The sequence below is a fragment of the Mustela nivalis genome (genome assembly GCF_964662115.1).
Source record: "Mustela nivalis genome assembly, chromosome: 6".
NCBI lineage: Eukaryota > Metazoa > Chordata > Mammalia > Carnivora > Mustelidae > Mustela > Mustela nivalis.
This window is the reverse complement of record NC_139025.1, coordinates 30,906,539-30,928,719: the sequence shown is the minus strand read 5'-3', so window position 1 is coordinate 30,928,719 and position 22,181 is coordinate 30,906,539. Positions and strand designations below refer to the sequence as shown.

Sequence of the window (22,181 nt, the reverse complement as noted above, 5' to 3'; positions counted from 1 at the left end):
CTTTGAATTGTAAGAGTATTTATGAATTATTGAAACCAGTGAAGCTGACCTATGGCTTCACTGCCCAAGTCCCCCACCTACACTTTTTGGGACAAGGTGCCAACGCAGCTGGTGACAGCTTCGGATGACTTCTGCACTCGTCTGGAGCATATGATTAGCAGGAGGTGACACACTGTCCTATTTGCTAACGGCCTGCACTGTGTTCAGCACTTTATTTACTGTTTTGTTCCCTGATAGCTGGGTAGGCTGAAATGCAGTGATTAAAGGCCAGAGACCAGACAGGCAGCGGGCAAAGCTCTGGCATCCGACATGGGGGTCCGATCCTGCTGGGTAACTCATGAGCTACGGGTCACAGGGCAAGCAGTCCCCCAAACCTCTTTTTCTTACCTTAGAATGGGGGTGATGATAGCAAATTGGGGGCTTGGGGACCAGACGCTCTCAGTGCACACCTCATCATTACTATCTGGGCAACTAATATGGAGCCAGTTCCGGATACTTTAGGGAGCTATCAGACCATGGCTTTCAGTGTTGGCTTGGGTGGTACAGTCTCATGGAGGAGTGTTAAAGCCAGAATTTGAGCTGCTCATAGGCAGGGACCTGCTAGATCCTTACATGCTTCTGCCCTCAGCAGAGCCCCAGTACATGTGAAATGAATGGGAGGACTAGGACAAGAATAGGAAAAGGCCATCAGAAATAAAAGCGAATTTAAAAATACCTCACATAGCAGGAGTGAGAATTCCCACTTGAAATCCTATTCCCAGGAGAGGATTTCTCTCGATCACGCTCAGGAAATGAGAAATTTCCTGAACTTCTCCAAGAGAACAGAACACATCATGAGGATGTGTTACTGGAGTAGAAACAGAGAACCCAGTCGCACCTGCCTGGGGAAAGGAGGTGCCAATATCCTGGAACCACCTCCCTAGGTCTTGCTGGGTGGCTGGGCATGGGAGTTCGGATTCGGTGAGATTCCTGAGACAACTGTGGCAGTGATCCCAATCACGGGGCTATTTTCTGCCAGCCATGTGTGTGCCCTGCCTATGACTAACCCAGGGGTGGTTCCAATCACACTGAGTTACCACAGTCTGTTTCTCAAGACACTGAACTTGGGACTTAAGGCAATGAACATGGCGGAATTGTGAAGCGAGGATAGGACAGGCAGAGGAAGCGGGTCTGAGGGGCAAAGGTTTACATAGGGATGAGGAAGAGGACAGGGAGAGAGGGGGTCAGGCTGACCCTGTGTTTCCTGGCTCTGCTTTGTCCTGAGACCCACCTGCACCAACTCCAGGAAACACCTGTGTACCTTTCTCATAAAATCTCCTTTCCTGCTCAACTGAGCCCTAGCTCACTTATTACTTGCAACCGAAGTGTCTTAAGCAATAGAGTTACGAAGACAGGAACCACCCCGCCGTGGGAGGGGCTTCTCTTCAGGCCGGAAGCATCTTGCTCCCTGTTTTAATTCTGTGCTCACCACACAACCTCCTGCCCCAGGATGTGGTCTCCTGACATGTCCACCAGGCTGGGCCCCAGCCTTCTCATCTGACAAGTGAGAGAATGAGACTAGATCATTGGTTCTGATTCTCCCTGACTATCCACATCACCTGGGGTGCGGGCAGGGGTGGGTGGAGTTGCTAACGGATTCCTGAGTCCTACCAAGATTCTTTAATGTCTCCAAGTTCTAATACATATTATCTTACCAAACCAATGCCTAGTGTGTTGTAAAAAGCATCTAATGTTGATTTTAATTAGGTATAGTAAGATACACAAAAGCAATAATCATGAAAAGAAGTTTCATAGTCACAGATCCCTAGAAACAAGGGGCAAGGTATGTCATGCTGAGTCACAGGGAGAAGCACGAGGGTTGGTCAGGAAGCAGGAGGAGCAGGAGGAAAGCATGGGCAGGAACATTTATTGTGATTTCCATGGGAAAAGATAAGGCACAGCAGGAAGGCTTCAGGTTGGCTAGTGTGAATCATTTCAGCAGGCTCTGGGGTGTAGAGGCCATCTCTAGTTACCTGGTACTTGACCCTGGGGTGATGGGGGGCAGAGGAAAACTGCCTCCTGCAGCGGGAGAGGCAGACAGAGGAGGTGGCTCAGAGTACTGGCATCTGGACTGGTTAGTCTGCTTTGATTGGGTTGTGCTCCTGGATGAGTAGTTGGTGATCTCTAAAAGTTGGCAAGTCTGAGCATGTCTGGGTTGTACTGGGCATGCACTGCTCATTCTGGCCAGCATTCACTCCTCTACCGGTAACAGCAAGCTAACGTTCCTTTCAGGAGCCAACCCTCCATCCCGCATCAGTCTACATGGCTTGAGGGCTGACTCCACCCCCTAGCTCTTGGGGTGTGGGTCGAGCACGACTAATCATGTATCCCGTAAATACTTGGTGTGTGCCTACTCTGGGCTAGGCACTATTCTAGGTACTGGGACTCCAACAGTGAACAATGCTTGCCACTAGGAGGTTTACATAGGTTTGGGGCTGGGCGCATGACTAGAGTGTCAACCCTGGGGATTTTACTGGTAATATCTTCCTCTAATATCCATTGTCCCTTTCTTATTAGAGGAACCTTATTTTGCTTGTAATAGTCCTTTTTCAGCTAAAAATCTTAATTTCCTAGGCTTCCTTGCAGGTAGGAGTGGTCACAGCTCTTACAAAAAGATGTACTTGGAAGTCTATATGGTGGAGCTTCCAGGAAGGGGAATATTTTTGTGATAAGAGACAAGCTTTAGGAGACACTGGGTAGCTCAGGTCATGACCCTTGGGTCCTGGAACTGAGCCCTGTGTTGGGCTCCCTGCTCATCGCAGAGCCTGTTTTCCCTCTCCCTCCCCGCTGCTCCTTCACTCCCTACTCAGGTTCCTTCTCTTGCTCTCTCAAATAAATGAAATCTTTAAAAAGAGGCAAGCTTTAGTGACATGTGTCTCTCGCCCTTTGCCCCTTCTCTCTGCTCCCGGCTGGAACACAGGCACCCAGAGGGGCAGGCCCAACTGGCAACCTTGAAGACAAAAGCCACCCACTAAGGATGGAGGAACAGAAATGGATACTGGGTGAAGGATAGAGCTGCAAGACTCCTTAATTTCAGGACACCTTATGAGGTAACAAAAAATTCCTCAAAGCAAATGTCCTGTCACTGAATTTTCAGTCCCATGCAGCTTAATTCAATCCTTAACTCAGAGGCACCACCTGTGCTTTGAATTAACCCAATGGGATGGAAGTCTGGATGGCTGGTGGCCATCTTTGCAAGCCGTGCAAGGATAAAGCCAGCCCAGGGAAAGCACAGCTGAGAGACGGACAGTATCTTGAAACCACCGGAGCCCCAGGTTCAGCTCTGCCTGAAGGTAGATTCTCCTAGGGAACTTGCCACAGTGGGCTTTTTTGGCTTAAACCAGCCTGAATTGGGTTTCTCTAACATTAAAAGAGTGTGGACTGGGCCACCTGGGTGGCTCAGTCAGTTGAGCATCCGACTCCTGATTTTGGCTCAGGTCACAATGTCAGGGTCATGGGATTGAGCCCCGCATCAGGCTCCACGCAGGGTGTAGAGCCTGATTAAGATTCTCTTTTCCTCTCTCTCTGTCCCCCACCCCCTCCCCCACAGCATGCATGTACCCTCTCTAAAAAAAAAAAGTCTGGACTAACTCATGGGTGAAAGGAGTTTGGGGGTGGGTGGGTAGCAACAAGGCTCAGGACAGTGTCTACACCCAAGACATCTCCCCCACCACCAGGAGTCCCTGCTGGCCCCCACTGCCTTTCCTTCAAGTGTAATGTCAGGGACATCTGAGAGATGCTCCCCATGGACTCCAATCGATTTACAAACAAAAGCAAGAGAAGGGCTGTGTCATTTGTGTCACTCAGCTCTCAGGTTTTCCTTTTGAATTCGGTAGAAAATTACAATATAATGATGTGGGGAAAAAACCTTTAAAACCAATGGTAACAAAACAGATGGCTAATCATACTGGAGGCAAAAATTAAGAATGGATGAGGTTGTTGATGGATAACTACAAACAAATGAATTGGAACAGTGTACTAGGCACTCTACCTAAGGGAGTGGTTAATTCGTGGGATGTGGGGCTGTGTCACTGTGTGATCAAGATATATACATGAACCCTGGAACGAGGAGTGTCTTCAAGATCTAGGGACTATAGCTCTAGACCAATGGTCCTCAAACGTGAGTTTAAATCTGAATTCCCTGAGGAGCTCATCAGGTGCCACCCTCCCCCACCTCCAGAGCTAATGGTTTGGCTGGTCTGGAATGGGAGCCCAAGAATTTCCATTTCTAACAAGATTCTACGTACTGCTGCTTGTGCTTGGACCACACTTTGGGCAGCACCCCTTCTGGTCAGTTCTATATGTAAAAGCAAGTGAGATACAGTTAACATTAAAAATTCACCCACTTAAATGGATAATTAGTGGGTCTTCATATATTACAAAGCTGTGTAGCCCATCACCGCTATGTGATTCCTACGTGCTTTTCATCACCTCCAAAAGAAAATCTGTTCTCATGGGCAAGTCTTCCCCATTCCCCTCCTCTCTCAAACTCTGGCAACCACTAACCTGTATGTAGCAGCTTTACCTATTTTAAACATTCCATATAAATGGAATTATAGTACATAGGCTTCTGCATCTGCCTTTCACTTATGTATGTTTTCAAAGTTCATCCATGTGGCAGCAAAGGGCAGTATTTCTTTCCTTTGTATGGATGAATAATGTTGCATTATATAGACACACCCACCAGTTTGCTTCCCCGTTCATCGTTCCATGGGATTTTGGATTATGCCTATTTATTGGCTACAATTGATGCTATGAACATTCATGTGTGAGTTTTCGTGTGGACATAGGTTTTCATTTCTCCTGGGCATATAGCTAGGGGTGGAATTGCTGCCTCATAGAGTGATTCTACATTTAACTCTTTGAGGAACCGACAGATTGTTTCCCAAGAAGCATACCATTTTACATTTCCAACAGCAACATTTGAAGTTTCCAAGAGGTCCAAATCCTCGCCAATACATTGCTGTCTTTTTCAAATCGAGCCATTCTAGTGAAGTGGTAGCTCACTGTGGTTTTGATTTGCATTTTCCTGATGACTAATAATGTTAAGGATCTTCTAACATGGACTTACTACTCGTGTATCTTCTTTAGATAATGGTCTATTCAAATCTTCTACCCATTTTTGAAATTAGTCTTTTCAGTGTTGAGTTCCAAGAGTTCTGTATGTATTCAGTAGACTAGGTCCTTATCAGAAACACAATTTACAAATGGTTCATTTCATTCTATGAGTTGTCTTCTCATGTTCGATGTCCTATAAATCACAAAAGTTTTAATGAAGTGCAATTTACGCTTTCCTTCCGGCTACTTATGATTTTGTTATATTTAAGACTCCATGGTCTAATCCAAACTCATGAATGTTTTCCTCTAAGAGTTTCACATTTTTAGCTAATACCTTTAGGTCTCTATTTTGTATTGAATTATCTTTTGTATACAGTGTGTTTGGGATCCAGATTTTTTTTTTTTTTTTAATGTGGCAATCATTTTCCTAGCACCATTTGTTGAAAAGTCTGTTCTTTCCCCTTGTCAAAAATTATTTGACCTTATGTGTATGGGTATACATCAAAAGTCTCAAAGTCTATTCCATTGATCCATAACTTCTACCCTTATTTCCAGTACCAGTCTTGATTACATCTTTGTAGTAGGTTTAAAACTCAGGAAGTGTGAGTCCTTCATCTTTGTTCTTTCTCAAGATTGTTTTGGCTATTCAGGGCCTCCCACATTTCCATATGTATTAGGATTAGCCCAACAATTCTTTCAAAAAAAAAAAAAAAGTTAGTGATGATTTTGATTGCTGAGAATCTGAAGATCAATTTGGGGACTTGTGTCCTTTAAAAGGTTTTTATGTCTTCCTATCCATATACATGGGATGACTTTCCATTTAGATTTTTACTATCTTTCAACAATATTTTGTAGCAGTCAGTGTGCACATCTTGTACTCCCTTTGTTAAATTTATTCCTCAGTATTTTATTCTGTTTGATGCTATTATAAATGAAATTATTTTGATTTCGTTTTCAGGTTAATTGCTCATGTACCAAAATACAACTGAAATTTGTACATTGCTCTTGTATCCTGTAAGGTTAGTCTTACAGTTTTTTGTGGATTCCTTAGAATTTTCTAAATGCAAGATGTTATTTATGCATAATTTTATATTTCCTTTCCAATCTGGATGCTTTTATTTTTTCTCACCTGTTGACCCTGCCTAGAGCCTCCAGCACAATGTTGAAAAGAAGTGGTGAGAGCGACATCTTTGTCCTGTTCCTGGTCTGAAGTAGAAAGCTTTCAGTCTTTTACCACAATGTAGGATATTAGATCTTGATGCCCTTTATCACATTAAGGAAGTTTGCTTCTATTCCCAAGTTTGTTGTGGGGTTTTTCATCCAGAAACAGTGTTGGATTTTGTTAGGTGCTTCTTCTCTACTGAGATGATCATGTGGTTTTATTAACAATGTGGTATTGTTTTTCATACATTGAACCAACCCTGCATTCCCAGCATAAGTTTTGCTTGGTTAACTACATTTCATAAAGAGGAAAACAAAGTCCCATGAAAGTTAATGAACTGTGCCAAATCTCACAGAAAATCAGAGGCAGAGCCACAAACAAACTCTGCTTCCCCAATTGGGGGGTGGGGTGGAGAGGAGGCTCCAGGCTGACCTTTGTGGAGAGGCTGGGGGGCAGGGAAGGTTTGAAGAATGCAGGGGAAGGTGGAGCATTGTCAAGGAGGGATTGATGACTGACTACCTCACCATTACCCAACATTCCTGCCGTACCTCACATCTTGGAGGTGATTTTCACGCTCTCTGTTCTTCATGTCAACTTTTAGGGGATACTGTCCTTATTTTATAGGTAGGAAAACTGAGGTTTGATGGAATTCAAGGACTTAAACATCTCAGAAAGTGAGAGATGGTGCCAAGACTTGAAGGCGGGTCTTTAAAGTTTAAAAATCCTCAGTCCATGGTGCTGTACTGCTTGCCTGCCCCTGAGTCCCATGATTTCAAGGCCCGTGGAAGTCCTTTTGCTACCTGCCTCCTGGCAAAGGTGTCAACCATCCAACTAGGGCCTCCCGCCCTTAGCTCGTGGCTCTGATGGAAACAGAAAAGTCCTCTTGAGAAAGGGAACCACTGAAGTTTTCTTTTTCCTTGGGGCAAACGAACTTCCAAATAATTTTTAGTTTTTAGTACATTTTTGTTTTATCCTGAAATTATCATTAAATGGATTGCTTCCTGAAGGGCACAGCAGTTCCATGGTTAGCTGTAGCTAGATTGCCAGGTTCAAACCCCAGCTGTGGCTTATACTACCTGTGTGAACTTGGGAAAGTACTGAGCCTCTCTGTATCTGTTTTCTCATCTGTAAAATGGGTGAGAACAATGGTTTCTGCCTTGCAGGAACTGAAATAAAACTGAAAATGAGCCAACACATATGATGTGTTTATGATAACACCTGGTGCACAGTAAACACTAAATGTTAACTATTGTTGATGTTAATGACCACATTAACTTCCACTTCACAGGGACTCTTGTCAAGCACTGGCTTGGGGGTTTTATAGGAACAGTCTCAGAGAGGTTAAGGCCGTGTGCCCAAAGTCACACAGCGAGGAACTGGCAGACATAGAAGTCCAACACCAAAGCCTTGTAAGGACCCACTCCTGAATTCTGGGGGGTGGGTTTTGATCCAGAGGGCACTAGAGGGGTGAGCAGAGGCCCCATGGGCAGCAGATGAGGTCAGGACTTCAGTCATGCTGAGACGCCAGGCTGAGGCTTGGGAGGGAGGGGAAGAATAAAAGGGAGGATGAGAAAGCACAAACTAAGTTTCAGCCAAGTCAGAGGCAGGCCCCACTCAAGGCTGACATGGAAATACAGGCAGGGCTGGGCACACAGGGACTCAAGGTCTAGGGAAATGTATCTGGCAGTCTAGGGTAGAGGTCTGCAGGGCTCATGGGGTCTGTGAAAGGCCTTCTCCAAGGGAGAGGCCTTCAGTCAGGGACCACAGTTTGGCCACTAGGACCCTATTCCTGGCCCCACCCCCACAGAAGCAGCTGCTTTTATGGGGAAGAGGGCACAGATCTGATCCGCAGATCAAGAGCTCCCAGGCCATAGAGAAGTGGGGCTGAGCAATCTGGGCTGGTGCAGGTCCCTGGGTGATGGTCCTATGTCCCCCACCGAGCTCTGTGGAGGCTCCATGTCCAGCTCAGACCGAATGTAATGGGTCCCAAAGCTGGAAGGTCGTCTGGGGTTGGTGCGTCAATGCCCTCATTCTGAAGACCCCAAGTTACAGCCAGCTCTGGGCCTCACTTCGGGGATCTCAGGGCATCCTGCAGAAAGAGCTGTTCTCTCCGCCACTTGTCACTGTGTGTCAGTGGGTGGATGGTCAGCCTCTCTGAGCCTCTTCTGTGGGATGGTGGGGAGCCGCACCCCCTCACCCACCTCCAGGAACTGTGGGGAGACCAAAGGAAGACCAAAGGAAAGCAGAAAGTACAGAGCTTACTGCCCAGCCTCTGAGGGCCTTGCTGAATTTGGAGGCCCTGGGGAGCGTGAAATTAGAGACCGCTAATCCCAGAAATACTGAGAAATAACACTCACTGGCTCTCACGCCCGCCGACATGCCCTCTAGCCTTAAACATTCCACAAAGCCTGCAATGACAGGGTGGGGTGGTTGGGTTCCTGCTGTCGGAAAACCATGCAGACCCAGCCACTGGCCACCTCCCTCCCCTTCCTTCCTGCCACCCCTGGCATCCTAGAGCCTACATGCTAGCTTAGTGGAGGGCCCTCTCGGCCAAAGTCAATGGTGGCACCAAAGGACAGCACTTCGGAACTGGGCAGACTTGGAGCCAGCCCCAGCCATGGCACCTACCCACCTGAGTCTCAGTTTGTTCATTTGGGAAACGGGGACCAACACCAGCCACCCCATAGGTCATGCTGAGCCGGCCCTCAGCTCCCATGCCAACCTCTCTCTTCTGGTGTCTGCAGACGCGTCTCCCAGGTTCCCTTGCAGCTCCAGGTCTGGACTCAAAAAAGTCCCCCTCAGGGGCGCCTGGGTGGCTCAGTGGGTTAAGCCACTGCCTTCGGCTCAGGTCATGATCTCAGGGTCCTGGGATCGAGTCCTGCATTGGGCTCTCTGCTCAGCAGGGAGCCTGCTTCCTCCTCTCTCTCTGCCTGCCTCTCTGCCTACTTGTGATCTCTGTCTGTCAAATAAATAAATAAAATCTTAAAAAAAAAAAAAAAAGTCCCCCTCAAATCTGAGAAGAATGGAGGTGGGGTGAGGTTGCCTTTCAGCTGTTCTAGATGACTCCTATCTAGCAGGGTCCCTGGATACTGGGATTTGCCACGGGGCGGGGGGGAGGGGGTAGTCTGAGCCCAGGCACTACCTGTGTGGATATCCAAAGGTCTCAACCCTGTGCCCTGTTTGTGCTGCTGTGGGGGCTGAGACCCAGCTGTGGCAACAGCCTCCTGGCCCCTGGATCGCAGCTCTGACAGGGAGACCTGGAACTCATGGTTCCGTGGTGTCCTGGTTCACACTGCCCTGATTCTGATGTGGCAGCCGTAGAAGCAGGTGTGGTGGGGAGGCTCTGGGGTCTCCTGGTGCCCAGACTAAATAAAGTGTCCTTCCCATGATCACATAAGGCACCTACATCTCTGTATTTTTGTTTTCCTGTGTCTCAGATGGGCTACACCCTGCATCTCCTGATAACGCGAGAGGCAGCAGTCATGGGTCCCACAAGGGATGCAGGTGCGCATGTGCGCAGATGGTCCTCCCTCAGAGCTACATTCTTAGGGGCCACAATGCCTCATTGGCTAGCACAGTGAATGGAATGGGGCCAGCCACCTGGCTTCTGGGCACATAGCATTCTCTCTTGCTCTCCAGACCCTGGAATTCAGATGCGGCACCAATAAGCTAAGATAAGGGGGTTGGGACAGTCATAGGCCACTCTGGGGTCCACACGAGGCCACAGTCTGCCATGTGGACTGACCGAATCTGCAAAAGCCAGTCTGACAGGCATCTGTGGAGAAATGAAGACTAGGACCAGGAATAGTCCTGACATCCCCCCCAGAAACCCCACATCCTGCCCCTGGAGGCCTCCAGCTGTTTCTGTGCCCTGGGATCCATGACACATCCCTATAGCCTTACTGTCCAAAAAAGGTCCCCCTGTATCTTGTGGGAACTTGTGTGGTCTTTGTGTTGCCAGCACGTGAAGAGGCTCTGGGACCCCAGAACAGGACAGGTCTGGGTTCCTTCACCCCCACACTCCCAGCATGCACCATGCTGGCTTGGCGGCAGGGACCCCATAGAGCAGCATCTGGGGTAGATGGCCTGGATGCCTGGTTCTTTCTGGTCTAGGCTGCCCCTTGGGAAAGCCCGTGCCCCCTCTCTGGGACTCGGCTTCCCACTCTATAGAAGGAGGTGGCAGGTCTTTAATTCCCACCCTCGCTTCCGATCCTAGTGTTCAGACACCGTTTGTCACGAACCACAGGGACCTGGAGGAAAATGGTTTCCACTTAGATTAAAAAAAAAAAAAAAAAATTCAGCTTCTTTCTCCACTATGTTCTATTATGTTTTTTCTAAACCACATAGCCAGAAAGTGAAAATGATCCAAATGTCTAGCAACAGATGGGTATCCATACAAGGGATTAGTCAGCCACACAGAAGAACGACGTACCAACACAGGCTACCACACAGATAAACCTTGAAAAGATCCTGAGGAAAAGCAGCCAGTCACAAAAGGCCACCTACGACACGATTCCATTCCTACGAAATGTCCAGGCAGATAAATCCGAAGGGACAGAGCAGCGGTTGCCAGGAGATGGGGGGATGTGGGGGAGGGATGGGGTTGGTTGCTCGGTGGGGAGGGGTGCTAGAGAGCGGCTAGAGTTGATGTGATGGTTACACAGCTCTGGGCATCTCCTAAAACCCACCCATTGTATACTTTAAAGGCGTAAGCACTAGGGCAAGTGAATTCTAGATCAACAATGCTGTTATAGGGTAGGAATCGCGTGCCTAGCACAACGAGCAACGTGCGGAATTGCTGAATCATCGTATGACGCACCAGAAACGAACACCTCATATTAATTACACTGGAGTTAAAATGTAAAAAAAAAAAAAGTTGTTACATGAAAAAAACAAACAAAAAAAATGCTCTGCCAGTGCTCGTTCTGATCGGGCTGTGAACCGACAGCTCAGCAAGGGCAAGGACGCTCCCTTCAAATCCTGACTTTGACCTATGAGACCTCTTCTCTGGTGGCTCCGGAGATGAGGCAAGAAGGCGAAGCTTTCCACCCTGTAGAGCCGCAGCCTCTGGGCGCCTGGGACAGACGGGCATCGTGTCTGGACCGTCACATGTACACGAGCCCACGGCACCTGGTTTCTCCGCTGCATTCACAGATGGGCTGAGGGGCTCCGAGGTGAGAACGTGCCCACTTTCTAGGGCTTTCTAGACTTTCTAGAGCTCTATTTTGGCAGCACCCCCCACCTCCGCCCCCTCCGAGTTTAAAGAGGCCAAACAGACCACTCTCATCTCACCTGGGACAGCCTGCTCTGGTGCCACATAGAAGCAGGGAAGATGGCCTGGCATGGGAGAATAAGCCCTAAAAACATCCCCAGGTTTCCAGATTGCCTGTGCTGAATGTTATTCTGATAAAGGAAGAGAAGGTAGAGCCATGCCATCCAAGGCCCGAGGCGGGCACGTGTGAGGTCCCCAACACTTTACGCTCCCCCCACACATCGTTTGGCAGTCCCCTGGCTGGACTACAGTGCTGGCCCCTGAGCACGTCTGCCGTGAGAATGCCAGTGTGCAGATGGTGGTCTGCCCCTTCTGCCCGGATGCCCTCGGCAATGACACCTGTCTGTGCCTCCGTTCCTTCACATGGGAAATCGGGGGCATGGCACCCGCCTTCTAGGGTGTCCTGTAGACTATGGTGGGTGGCTATGTGAAAAGCCCCCTGCCTGGCCCATAGTAGGTGATCGGTAAGTTTTACCTCCTGTTCAAGCCCCTCCAAGGGTGTAGACTTTGGAGAAATGCACATTCATGGCAGTCTCTCCACTGACAGGAGCTGCACAGCCTCGCAGATCCCGGATGCATATACCTGAGGTCACCTGCCAGCTGCCGGACAGCCCGGGGGCTCACGGTCTGGGACTCTGCTCCCCAGTGGGCCAGCCTGTGATGGTGTTCACAGCTCGGGGAGCACAGGGTGGAAGAGGGGATCCCCCCACTCAATGGCCGTGTGACTTAGGAAGTCACTCAGCCTCTCAGGGCCTCAGTTTCCCTCTGCAAAATGGAGCTAAAGATGACGCCTCGTCTAAAGGGTGCTGTGAGGAAAAATAAAATGCTCAGCGCACACAGGTGGAACCACACAGCAGGGCTGCACGCCCGGACCCCTCCCCTCCTCCTAGGAGCTGGGTGACGGCGTGAGTGGCTCAGCGTCTCTGCCCCCTCCTTCCTTCTCTGCAGAATGGAGAACATCATCCCCACCTCATGGGAAGATTCCATGAAAGCAAAAGCACATAAAGCTCTTAGGACAGGGCACAGCACCCAAAAGTCCCCAGAGAGCCCTATAAGGATTCCAGGTCTGACCTACAGCAAGTGCCCAGAGCCATCACGACAGTGGCAGACGGGAAGGCCAGCATCCCCGCACAGGATGGGATTCCCTTACACGTCGGCAGGCAGAAGAGAGGAGTCCCGTTGACCCCCTGAGCTAGTCAACCCACAAATCAGCCACAAAACAACCTGCACTATGGATTTTCCCTGGCCAGGCTGGGACTCGAGGTCTCCAGCTGGCAACCTCAGAGCTGTTCCCTGGGGTTGCAGACCGCAGTTTCCGTGGGAGAAGAAGCTTCTCCCCGCTTGCTTCTTCCCTAGGCAATGGCTGGCCTGGGGAAGCCTAATTACCAGCCTCTGCGGCCCCGAGTGGGAAGAGCAGGCAGCCCTCGGTGTCCAGCAGGCCAGGTGAGTGCCAGGGCCGGGCTGCTGCTGAATGTCCCTGGGTTACAGTCCACATCCCCGTGATCCTGCGTGCAGGTGTCAGAGCCCGGGGGCCACAGGCTGGGGCCACCTCTTCCACCTGTCCGCTGTTTTGGAAAGGAAGACGAATCGTGACGTGCATCCTGTAGTGACCTGCCTGCATTTATCCAGCACATCTGCAAGCTGGCCAAGGATGGGGACCATGGCTGTCCTGTTCCCACCCATATTCCCAAAGCCCACAGTGGTCTCGTACCCAAGTAGTTCCTGCAAAGAGGGATCTTATTGGCAAAGTGCCCAGAGGTGGGCACCTGGCACACAGCAGATGCTCCTGGACCTTCAGGATGACCATGGCTCCAGGCCTCCAGGAATCCTGACCTCTGTGACCCTTCTAGAACATAGCTTGTGGTCCAAACAAGGGGAAAGGTGTGAAAAGCCAGATATAACAGAAACCACGTGATTCAAGCCCATAATACAAACAAGCATTTCCTGCACACCTACTATGCATCCATTAGTGCCCAGAGATGGTGGTTAAGTACCTTACACACTACTTAGAGCAACCCTGGGGTATAAGCACTGTTGCCCCAATTGTGGGGCTGAGGCACAGGTTCAGGGACGCGAAGCATTTTTCCAGTGCTTCCTGCCGGGGAGGAGTAGAACCAAAACTTGAACTCAGGACTTCTGGACTCCAGAGCCTGCCTCCCAGGCTGCCCCCGACCCCACAGAAGGACTGTGCACAGAACTGGCAGGCCCCGATTCATCCCGCCGCAGCAGAAAGACTGGCTCCAAGCTGACCAGAGAAATGGCTCCCTCCCTCCTCCCATCCCCACCACTGCTACCACTTTGCTCACCCCTGTGACTCCTTCCGGGGCCCAGTTTAGGGGATGGCTAGATCCCTCTGGCCCATAAGTGCCTCCGGGGCCATTGGCCAGCCTCTGATCAACGCGAGGCCCCCCCCCCCCCCAGAGAGGTGGTCCAGGGCCTGGTGCCAGACTCACAGACTTTCTCACAGGTGCTGCATCCCACCATCTAAGTTCCCTTAAATCTCTATCCACACCGTTCTCACTTTTCCGTGGCCGCCATGCGGGTCTAAATGGCAAGTCAGAAAGAGGCAAATCAAAAGCCTACAGCCACAGGGCCCCCTCTTCACGCCCCAGTCCTTAAAGAAGGTGAGCAGAGGGAAGAGGAGGAGGAGCAGGAAATTACTCATGGTTTCCAAGGGCAACACCTGGACATGCATCTGCATCCGCAGGGACACAAAGGGAGGGGGAGCTTTCCATAGGGGCGCAGGAAGCCCGGCCTGTTCCTGAGAGCAAGAGGCAGCAAGCTCGGGGCGGAAGCTCCCAGCATTTGGCTCTGCTCTGAGCTGAGCCCTGGGGAACGTTCTGGAGCCTCTGGCTGGAGGAGGACGGTGGACCAGCTGTTGCAGGAAGCGGGGGGCTGCCAGGCAGGGTCGTGCTCCGGGCCGGAGGACTCACAGGTCCACAGAGCCTGGGAGCTCCCAGGCCCAGCCCTGGCAAGATAAGCAGCCTTTGAAGTCCCCCAACCCACCCCAGCCCCAGGGGCTGAGCCCTCTAGACAGAGTCCTGCAGGGAGCTCGACCCCATTTCCCATGGCCACTTGTCTGAGAAGCGCCAGGTCCCCAGGACAAAACCAGTGGAGTGACAGCAGGCCTTGGGGTCCACCCAACCCAGTCCTGCTAAACTCAAGGGTGCGAAGAAACGCAGGGGTGAGTGGTCCTGACACGTGGCTGCCCAGAATGGCATGTCCCTTCTTTGGTTTCCCACCAAGCCCTGGACAGTGGGCTGCACCCGTTCAAGGGTCCACACAAAGTGGCCGGGGCAGGGTGGTGGCTGGGGCCCCATCAGGCCCCACACCCGCCAAGTGAGGACTCTGCCACGTACCTCCTGGGACTGGAGAAGACAGCTCACAGCACGGGAACTCCTCCCCAGAAAGTTTGGCGGGGCCATGGCCGCCTCTCCCTCCACATCCCAGCCCCCGCTGCCCCTGAGGAACTGAAACCCCGGGGAGCCCGCTGCCCCGAGTCCCCATGCTCACCCTGTGTGGATGCGGGAGAGGAAGTGGGCTGCTGGTGTTACAATGAACGGCTAGGGGGGGATTCGGGGTTCCGGACTCCAGGTCTGTGTCTGGACTACTCATGAACACAGAAGTGAAAAATGCTAGGCAGGGCAGGGCCCTGTCCCCGCTTTTCAGACTTGCAGCAGGTTCTGCTCTGGGGGGACACACTGCCGTCCCGGGATCTGGCTGCACAGGAGAAGGACACCCGTTCTTTCAGTGGCCCAGACCTGGCCCAGGGGCCAAGCTCCCACCTAAATAGAAGGTGACCTTTAGCCTACAAGACAAGCTACATGAGCATGACCTCTACTCCCCAAAGTCTTCCAACAGGGGTGCTGACGTGTCAGGGATGTGTCCGACACAGCTTCCCTCGCCCCTCTGGTCGGCAGGGAGGTCCTGGGGCGGGGGGTTGCTGGACCCCAGGGCTGGGGCCCTCTGTGACGTCAGTGAGGAGAAAAATGTCACTTTTCCGGTCTGCCCTTCATGTGAAAGAAACCTGGGAGGTACTCACAGGGATCAGCACCTCCTAACCTAGCCAGTTCCCAGGAATCACCCAGAGAAGGTTAGAAAACGCTGATTCCTATGTCCTGTGCCAGTCTTTGAAATGTCCATGTTTCAGAACCAGACCCTGAATTTTCGGAAGCGCCAGGTAGCTGGAAGCAGCGTGCCCCTGGAGATTCTGATCGAGGAACCTCAAGGTAGCCCTGTGTTCCCAGATGGAGTCTCTATATTCAGGATGAACCATAATGGCAGAGTATCCTAGCCTGGCTAGGTCCCCCGCCATCTACTTGGGGGCAGGAGTCTTCCCGTAACAGGGGGATAAGGGCCTGGACATCCTCTCTCCCCACAGAGCCATTTCTTAAATTATATGTTCTCTGATCCCGATGCTAAACACAAAAGAATTCTTTTCAGAAAAACATCAGGTTCCAGACTTGAAGATTCTGGAATTCTGCTCCCTCTCGGGATGGTAGGACACCGAGGCAAAAGCTCTGAGACCAGGGCCTTCAGCTCCCACCGAGGACTCAAAGGCCCACACAGAAAGCTGGTTAAAGAGGAAGGTACACTGTGTGTGTCTGGGGTTCCTCTTGCATCTGAACTCACTGCACAGATACCTGCTAATCCCCCTCTCATGTGTCAGGTAGGAGCGAAACAGACAAAGATCCCTGCCCTTTGTGGAGGTGACATTTTAGCTGGGGGAGACACACAAGGGGGAGCAGGGAGTCTGCCCCCCCCCCCGCCGCCTGCCTCTCTGCCTACTTGTGATCTCTGTCACATAAATAAATAAAATCTTTAAAAAAAAATTTCAAACAGCATTGTCAGGGAAGGCCACCCCAAGAAGGTGACATTTAAGCAGGGATCTGAAGCAGGGGAGAGAGCAAGCCCTATGGCCCATGGGGGAAAGTGCATTCCAGCAACAGGCAAGTGCAAAGGTCCTGAGGCAGGGCATACAAGTGTGTTCTAAGGAAAGGAAGGGGGCCAGTGTGGCTGGAGGAGAGGGTGCATGAAGGAGAAGAGCAGAAGTTGAGATCAGCAAGGAGCTGGCAGTCAGAGGTCACTAAGCTTCAGAGGTCATACTCCAGTGAGATGGAGGAAGCTGAGGGCTTATGTACAGGTAGGAGATGTTGTCAAATGGAGAAGGTGTAACTGTCTGTGGGTAATTTCTGGCCTTAGAATATCCTGTCAGTGAATGTTGGGTGGGAGAATCAAACCAGGTCTGTGAAAATAACAGTGGTGGTTGCTTTTTCTTACTACAAAAGAAAGACCAGTTGCCCTGGGCATTTAAATGCAGTCACTAGGGGTTACTGGGGTTCCCTACGTCTCTAGCTGACCTGCTGTCTGGCACATGCCAGTGACCTAATGTCAACCCATCGCACAGCCTTCCCCAGCCTTCGTGGGTCCAAGTCTCTGACCTGAAGACCTCAGCTTAGCCCGAGGGCCCTGTGCCCCTGGAACTCACCGGGCATGGAGAAGGGGGACAGGAAGGCAGACTCAATTGGCTCTGGCTCTGGAGGAGGCGGTGGCGGTGGGGGCTGCGGCTCTTGTTCCCGCGGCGGGTCGCTGGGGTTTTCCACGGGAACATTCCCATTTTCAATGTTTTCGTGTCTCCCATTCTGAAGTGGCTTGCTATTGGCACCGTTTGCTGAGTTGATCAGTCTCTGCCGCTGTGTGGACAGGAGGCAAGTCAGATGCCAAGACATGGGACGAAGTGTTCCATGATGGTTTGTTCCTTACAGACGCATAGCCCTGAACGGCTTCTAGAATGCCATCCTTGTGCTTCCTGAGAAATGGCCCAAGAACCTCGGGCTCCATCTCAGTTTGCTCGTTTCTGGGTGGACTGATACTGGGAAAGCCTTTGGGGCCTGGGCAGAACGTGGGCCTCCCCTTCTTAATGCCAACCAGACCACCTAGCCCCTGACTCTGGAAGACAGTGACCATTCCAGATCCTTCACTGGACATTTATAAGCTGCCTGAAGATAGCCACAGGAAACATCCCACATCATTTTTTTTTTAATGTTTAATTTTTTTCAGGTCTGTTGTGCAAAAAGACACTCAAATGAAGCATATAGCTCAATGATGTTCTCCTTCAAGGTGTGGACCATTTCCAGCCCCACAGAAGAGTCCCTCAGGCACCTCCCTGGTTTATATGCCCCTTCTCTCCAGAGGTAACCAAGGTAACTGCTATTCTGACTTTTATAAACATCAGTTTGCTTCTCCTGAACTTGAACTTCATATAAATGGATTCAAATAATTCGTATTATTCTATGTGTGGCTTCTTTCACTCAGTATCTGTAAAATTCATTCGTGGTGTTGCCTGACTGAGTAGCTATTTTTCATAGCTGTCAACTATTCCACTGTATGAATAACCCATGATGCATTGCGCAGTTTCCCTTCTTTTGTTCTTAGGTTCTTATGAAGAACATGTCTATGAACATTTGTGCACCAGTCTTTTTCTGCACAAAATGGACTTGTTTCTTTCGTGTATTTGGGAGTGCGATTTCTGGGTCACACAGTTCCTACATGCTGAATCACATCACACTCGTATCAGCAATGCATTATAATTTCCTTTGTGTCCTGTTCTGGTCAGCACTTGACCCTGGCAGCCCTTTCCATGTGAACCATTCGGGTGGGTGTATGATGGTATCCAGCCATGGCTCGGCATTTCCCCACTGACCAACGGTGCTGAGCACCTTACTGGGTCGCTGGCCACTGGGATGGTCTCCGCTGTTGCGGTGCTTTGCCATGTCTAATGGGTAAGTCCTGAACCAAACTGTCCCCTTCCCGGCCCCATCTTGTAGTGACTGACAAAGGCTGCCTCCCTTCCACACGCGGAAGCTAATCTTCCTCACCAATTCCATGGGCTTCTAGAAACCAGGGAAAGGCAGAAGCCACGTTTCTAGAAATCAACAGGTTTCCATTTTCCTTTGCCTTTGCCCAGCTCGCATTCATTTGGTTCTGATTTTAAATACCCGTGTGTCAGCCTGAGTTAGGCCTTGGGGCTAAGGACTGTCACACAATGGACAAATATAGACCCCTCCCAATTCTTTGCCAGGAGACTAAGAATGTGTGAATGTGTCCCCAAGGCACTATTCTTTCTACCTGTGTGTCCAATGCCTATCCTCATGGTTACCTGGAAGTTAAAACATCATTATTAAAATACATGTTATTTCTTTGGGTGTTGAGTTTGCTAAGTTCTTTATAGATTCTGGACACTAGTCCTTTATCTGATATGTCGTTTGCAAATATCTTCTCCCATTCTGTCAGTTGTCTTTTGATTTTGTTAACTGTTTCCTTTGCTGTGCAAAAGTTTATAAAAAAAAAAAACCATGTTATTTCTCTTTAAAAATAACAAAAACAAAGGAACTGACCGTTTAACTGCCTTCATGTTGGTTTTAGGTAGGGACTCCTAAATCATGAAGCCTAGGGTGGGATGAAAATTTTAAAATTCTTTTTTTACAAGTGTGTTCACAACACTTAGCCTACCAAAAGAGCAAAGAGATCTGTGTCTGAGACAAAAGCTCAGAGGTGGAGTCATAATAGTTTGCTACCCAAGCAGCAAACCTAAGTACTATTAAATGACAGGTGATTCTTATATTTAAACAAAGAACCTGGTTATACAAGGACAGAATTGTAAGGAGGGAGGCATGACTTAATGGCAACATGTATGGTAGCAATGGAAAGGGGTCATGATTCTAGCTTAATAGGAAACAAAAGAGCATTGTACCTAGAAAAATATCTAAAGTTACCTGAGGTTGTATTAAAAGAGGCATAGATTATAACACAAAGGAGGTGATAGATCCACATGCTGAGAGAGTCAAGCTGGAAGATGGTAATGACAGGAACCCTGTTGCATCAGGGAGGGTGGGAGGTTCTAAGGATATTTCAGTTCAAGGAGAAAATCAGGGGGTAGAGATGTTCAAAGAGTTACCACTTGGAAGAGGCAATTATACGCAACTCAAGCAGGGGCTGAACATTATAGAGGGAATAAAGATATAGAAAGAAGGGGGGGCGCCTGGGTGGCTCAGTGGGTTAAGCCGCTGCCTTTGGCTCAGGTCATGAACCTGGGGTATGGGATCCAGTCCCGCTTCGGGCTCCTTGTTCAGGCAGGGAACCTGCTTCTCTCGCTGTCTCTGCCTGCCACTCTGCCTGATTGTGTGTACTCACTTGCTCTCTCTCTCTCTCTCTGGCAAATAAATAAAATCTTAAAAAAAAAAAAAGATATAGAAAGAAGGGTCTGAGAAGGTGGACTCACTGACCCCTGATAATCTACGCAGTCCTAGTTTTGCAGTTTAGATGCAAATTTGGGTGGGAATTCCTGTTCTGTGCTCATACTAGCTGTGTGGCTTTGGGCAAATTACTTTGCCTCTCTGAGAAACTGGAAATCTCATCATCTGTTGCAGAAGGTCATTAAGAGGTAAGATATCCTGCACCTGGCTAGGCCTCAGCAGTCGAATGGACCAGCTCAGAAGGACCAGCACCCAGGTGTGAGATGCATGGAAACTGAAGGTGGGGGAGATTCGAAGCACCTCGGCAACTCACTGCAGGGGCTCTGGGTGAGGACAGCCAGGTGCAGCCTTGGAGTGAAGGAAAACCCCTCGCACGCCCTCTCCCATACACCTGTGCCGCCGCCCCCCCCCCCCCCCGCCAACCCCTCTCAGCTGCTCTGTCCTCTCCGGTGAACAAACAAGGACATCCGTACCACAAGCACTAGACTCTAACACAGCTTAATTGCGGCTTTGCAAACACCTCTAACATTTTGGAATTAAAATGACTGAACATTCTAATGAGACCCAGGGTCTTAAGAAACAACTTTGAAACAACTGGGTATTTGGGTTTTTTTTTTCCTCCCCCCACTCCCATTCTCTGATGAAATTACCCCAAGACACAGCTTTGCTCCCACGCACAGTTTATCGGTTATGTGCCACTGAATTTTTTAGTGCTGTTAGCATCTTCCCAAACATTCTCATTAAGAGAAACTGAGGCCCAGAAAGATAAAACCAGTTAGTGGCTTATGTGAGATTAAAAGCCCATCTCCTCTCCCAAGCCTGGCCTCTCTGTATCCCTGTGCTCCCTGCCAGGGCACTCAATCCCAGCCTGGTGGTGGAGGGGAGGGGGAGGACACAAGGTCTTCCCAGCAGCCTAAAATATCTGGGGTGGGTGACCATCAATATTTTACTAGCTCCTCAAAACCCAATGATTTCCCTGGTGGGTCTCCCATGAGAAAGCTACTATGAACCCACATCCTTCAGAGTTGTCCTCACCCCCTTCAGTGGGTACAATTATGCTCATGAAAGATAACCAGGATTCAGTAAAATTTCACCAATTCCTATTTAACTGACCTGGGTCAAAAAGATTCAGAATGATGCAACATTTGCAGTGTTTCTCTTTCTTTCCATATCTTCCACAGGGAAGACGTATTATACAAAAAAGCAGAAATGTTCAAAATATAGAACTTTTCAGCCCTGGGCGATATCATTTCTGCATACCTCTGACATGCTAACCGGATTATTCTCAAATTGCCAAGCTCTCTGAGAACTACCTGGGTGTGAGAGTAAGGACTTCAAACTCCCATATGCACATATGTGGCAAAGCCTGGAAGAAAGTTGGAAAGCCATTAGAGTGGGGGCATCTTTGCTATAGTTTCTGGACAGGAAATAGCACTAAAACGGATTTTTTTTCCCCCCAAGTGAGAAAGAGGGCACAAACTTCAAGCAGAACAGGAGGGTGCAGAGTGAAAGGGAAGTGCTCAGGGGTAAGTGACCTCCGCCAGTGTTCTTGGTTTTCTCCTAGAGTTGTCTGTCTGTAGGGAACAAGTGTGTGCTCATCTTTTTTTTGTACTAAAGAACACTTTAAAGAAACAAGCCATACTTCCAGCTGGCCTTTCTCTACTTAGCTTTCCTTTAGTGCCTGACAAAAGTCTTAGTGGCACATCTTAGAAATTGTACTTGATTGCTGCCTGCCTTGTGCCACACTTCTGGAGAGGATCGTGTGCTGCCCGCTGGTAACGTTTGGGCCTCCTTCCATAGCAGGGACAGCAATAAAGGCCAGCCTGGCTGAGGATATCCTGGTGGCTCAGCACCAGCCCGTGGCTTCAAAGCCCAGCAACACACCCGAGGCCACTCGCTCTCAGTGCCCTTGACACAGACTGACCTCATTAATTATGATCCTGCTGGCCATCCGCAGTCGGGTCCTGGGCCCAAACTTGTTGGTGATCATGATGCGTAAGCCCGCCTCCGGGAAGCTGAACTTGGGAGGACTGGAGCTCATGACCTCGTCCACCATCACCACTGGGTTTTTGCTGTACTGAGGCTCCTCCTTCACTATATTGAGCACAAGAGCATGATTAGTGCTGAGATCTCCCTTGGGAATGACAACCCAGCACTAGGCTGGCTGACCTCCCCTCACACAGCAGACCACCTGGGGCTGTGGTCTGAGCAGCTGCCGGGGACTGCTTGCCAACTGGGAGTGTTAGCCGAGGCCCCGGGGTCCCATGCTACAGGATGCCTCACAAGCGAACGCTTCACATCTAGCCCCTCCGCCGGGTGATGCCCCCTCTCTTTGGGGTTCGTCTTGACTAAGGCCTCTCAGTTCCTCGTCTGCACCTCACTGGGGGGCCCGACT

General features: G+C 49.9%; 1 protein-coding gene across 3 annotated transcripts in view; it reads right to left on the bottom strand.

Moving 5' to 3' along the window:
* Positions 1–22,181, bottom strand: part of SLC24A4 (solute carrier family 24 member 4) — a 167,485-nt gene that overhangs the window by 23,776 nt on the left and 121,528 nt on the right. For all 3 annotated transcript variants that reach the window (XM_082733958.1, XM_082733959.1, XM_082733960.1), the window contains 2 exons: positions 21,711–21,880; positions 17,020–17,224 (listed from right to left, as the gene is read on the bottom strand). In XM_082733958.1, coding sequence (XP_082590084.1) covers positions 17,020–17,224; positions 21,711–21,880 — 375 coding nt within the window. The remainder of the gene's footprint in view (positions 1–17,019; positions 17,225–21,710; positions 21,881–22,181) is intronic.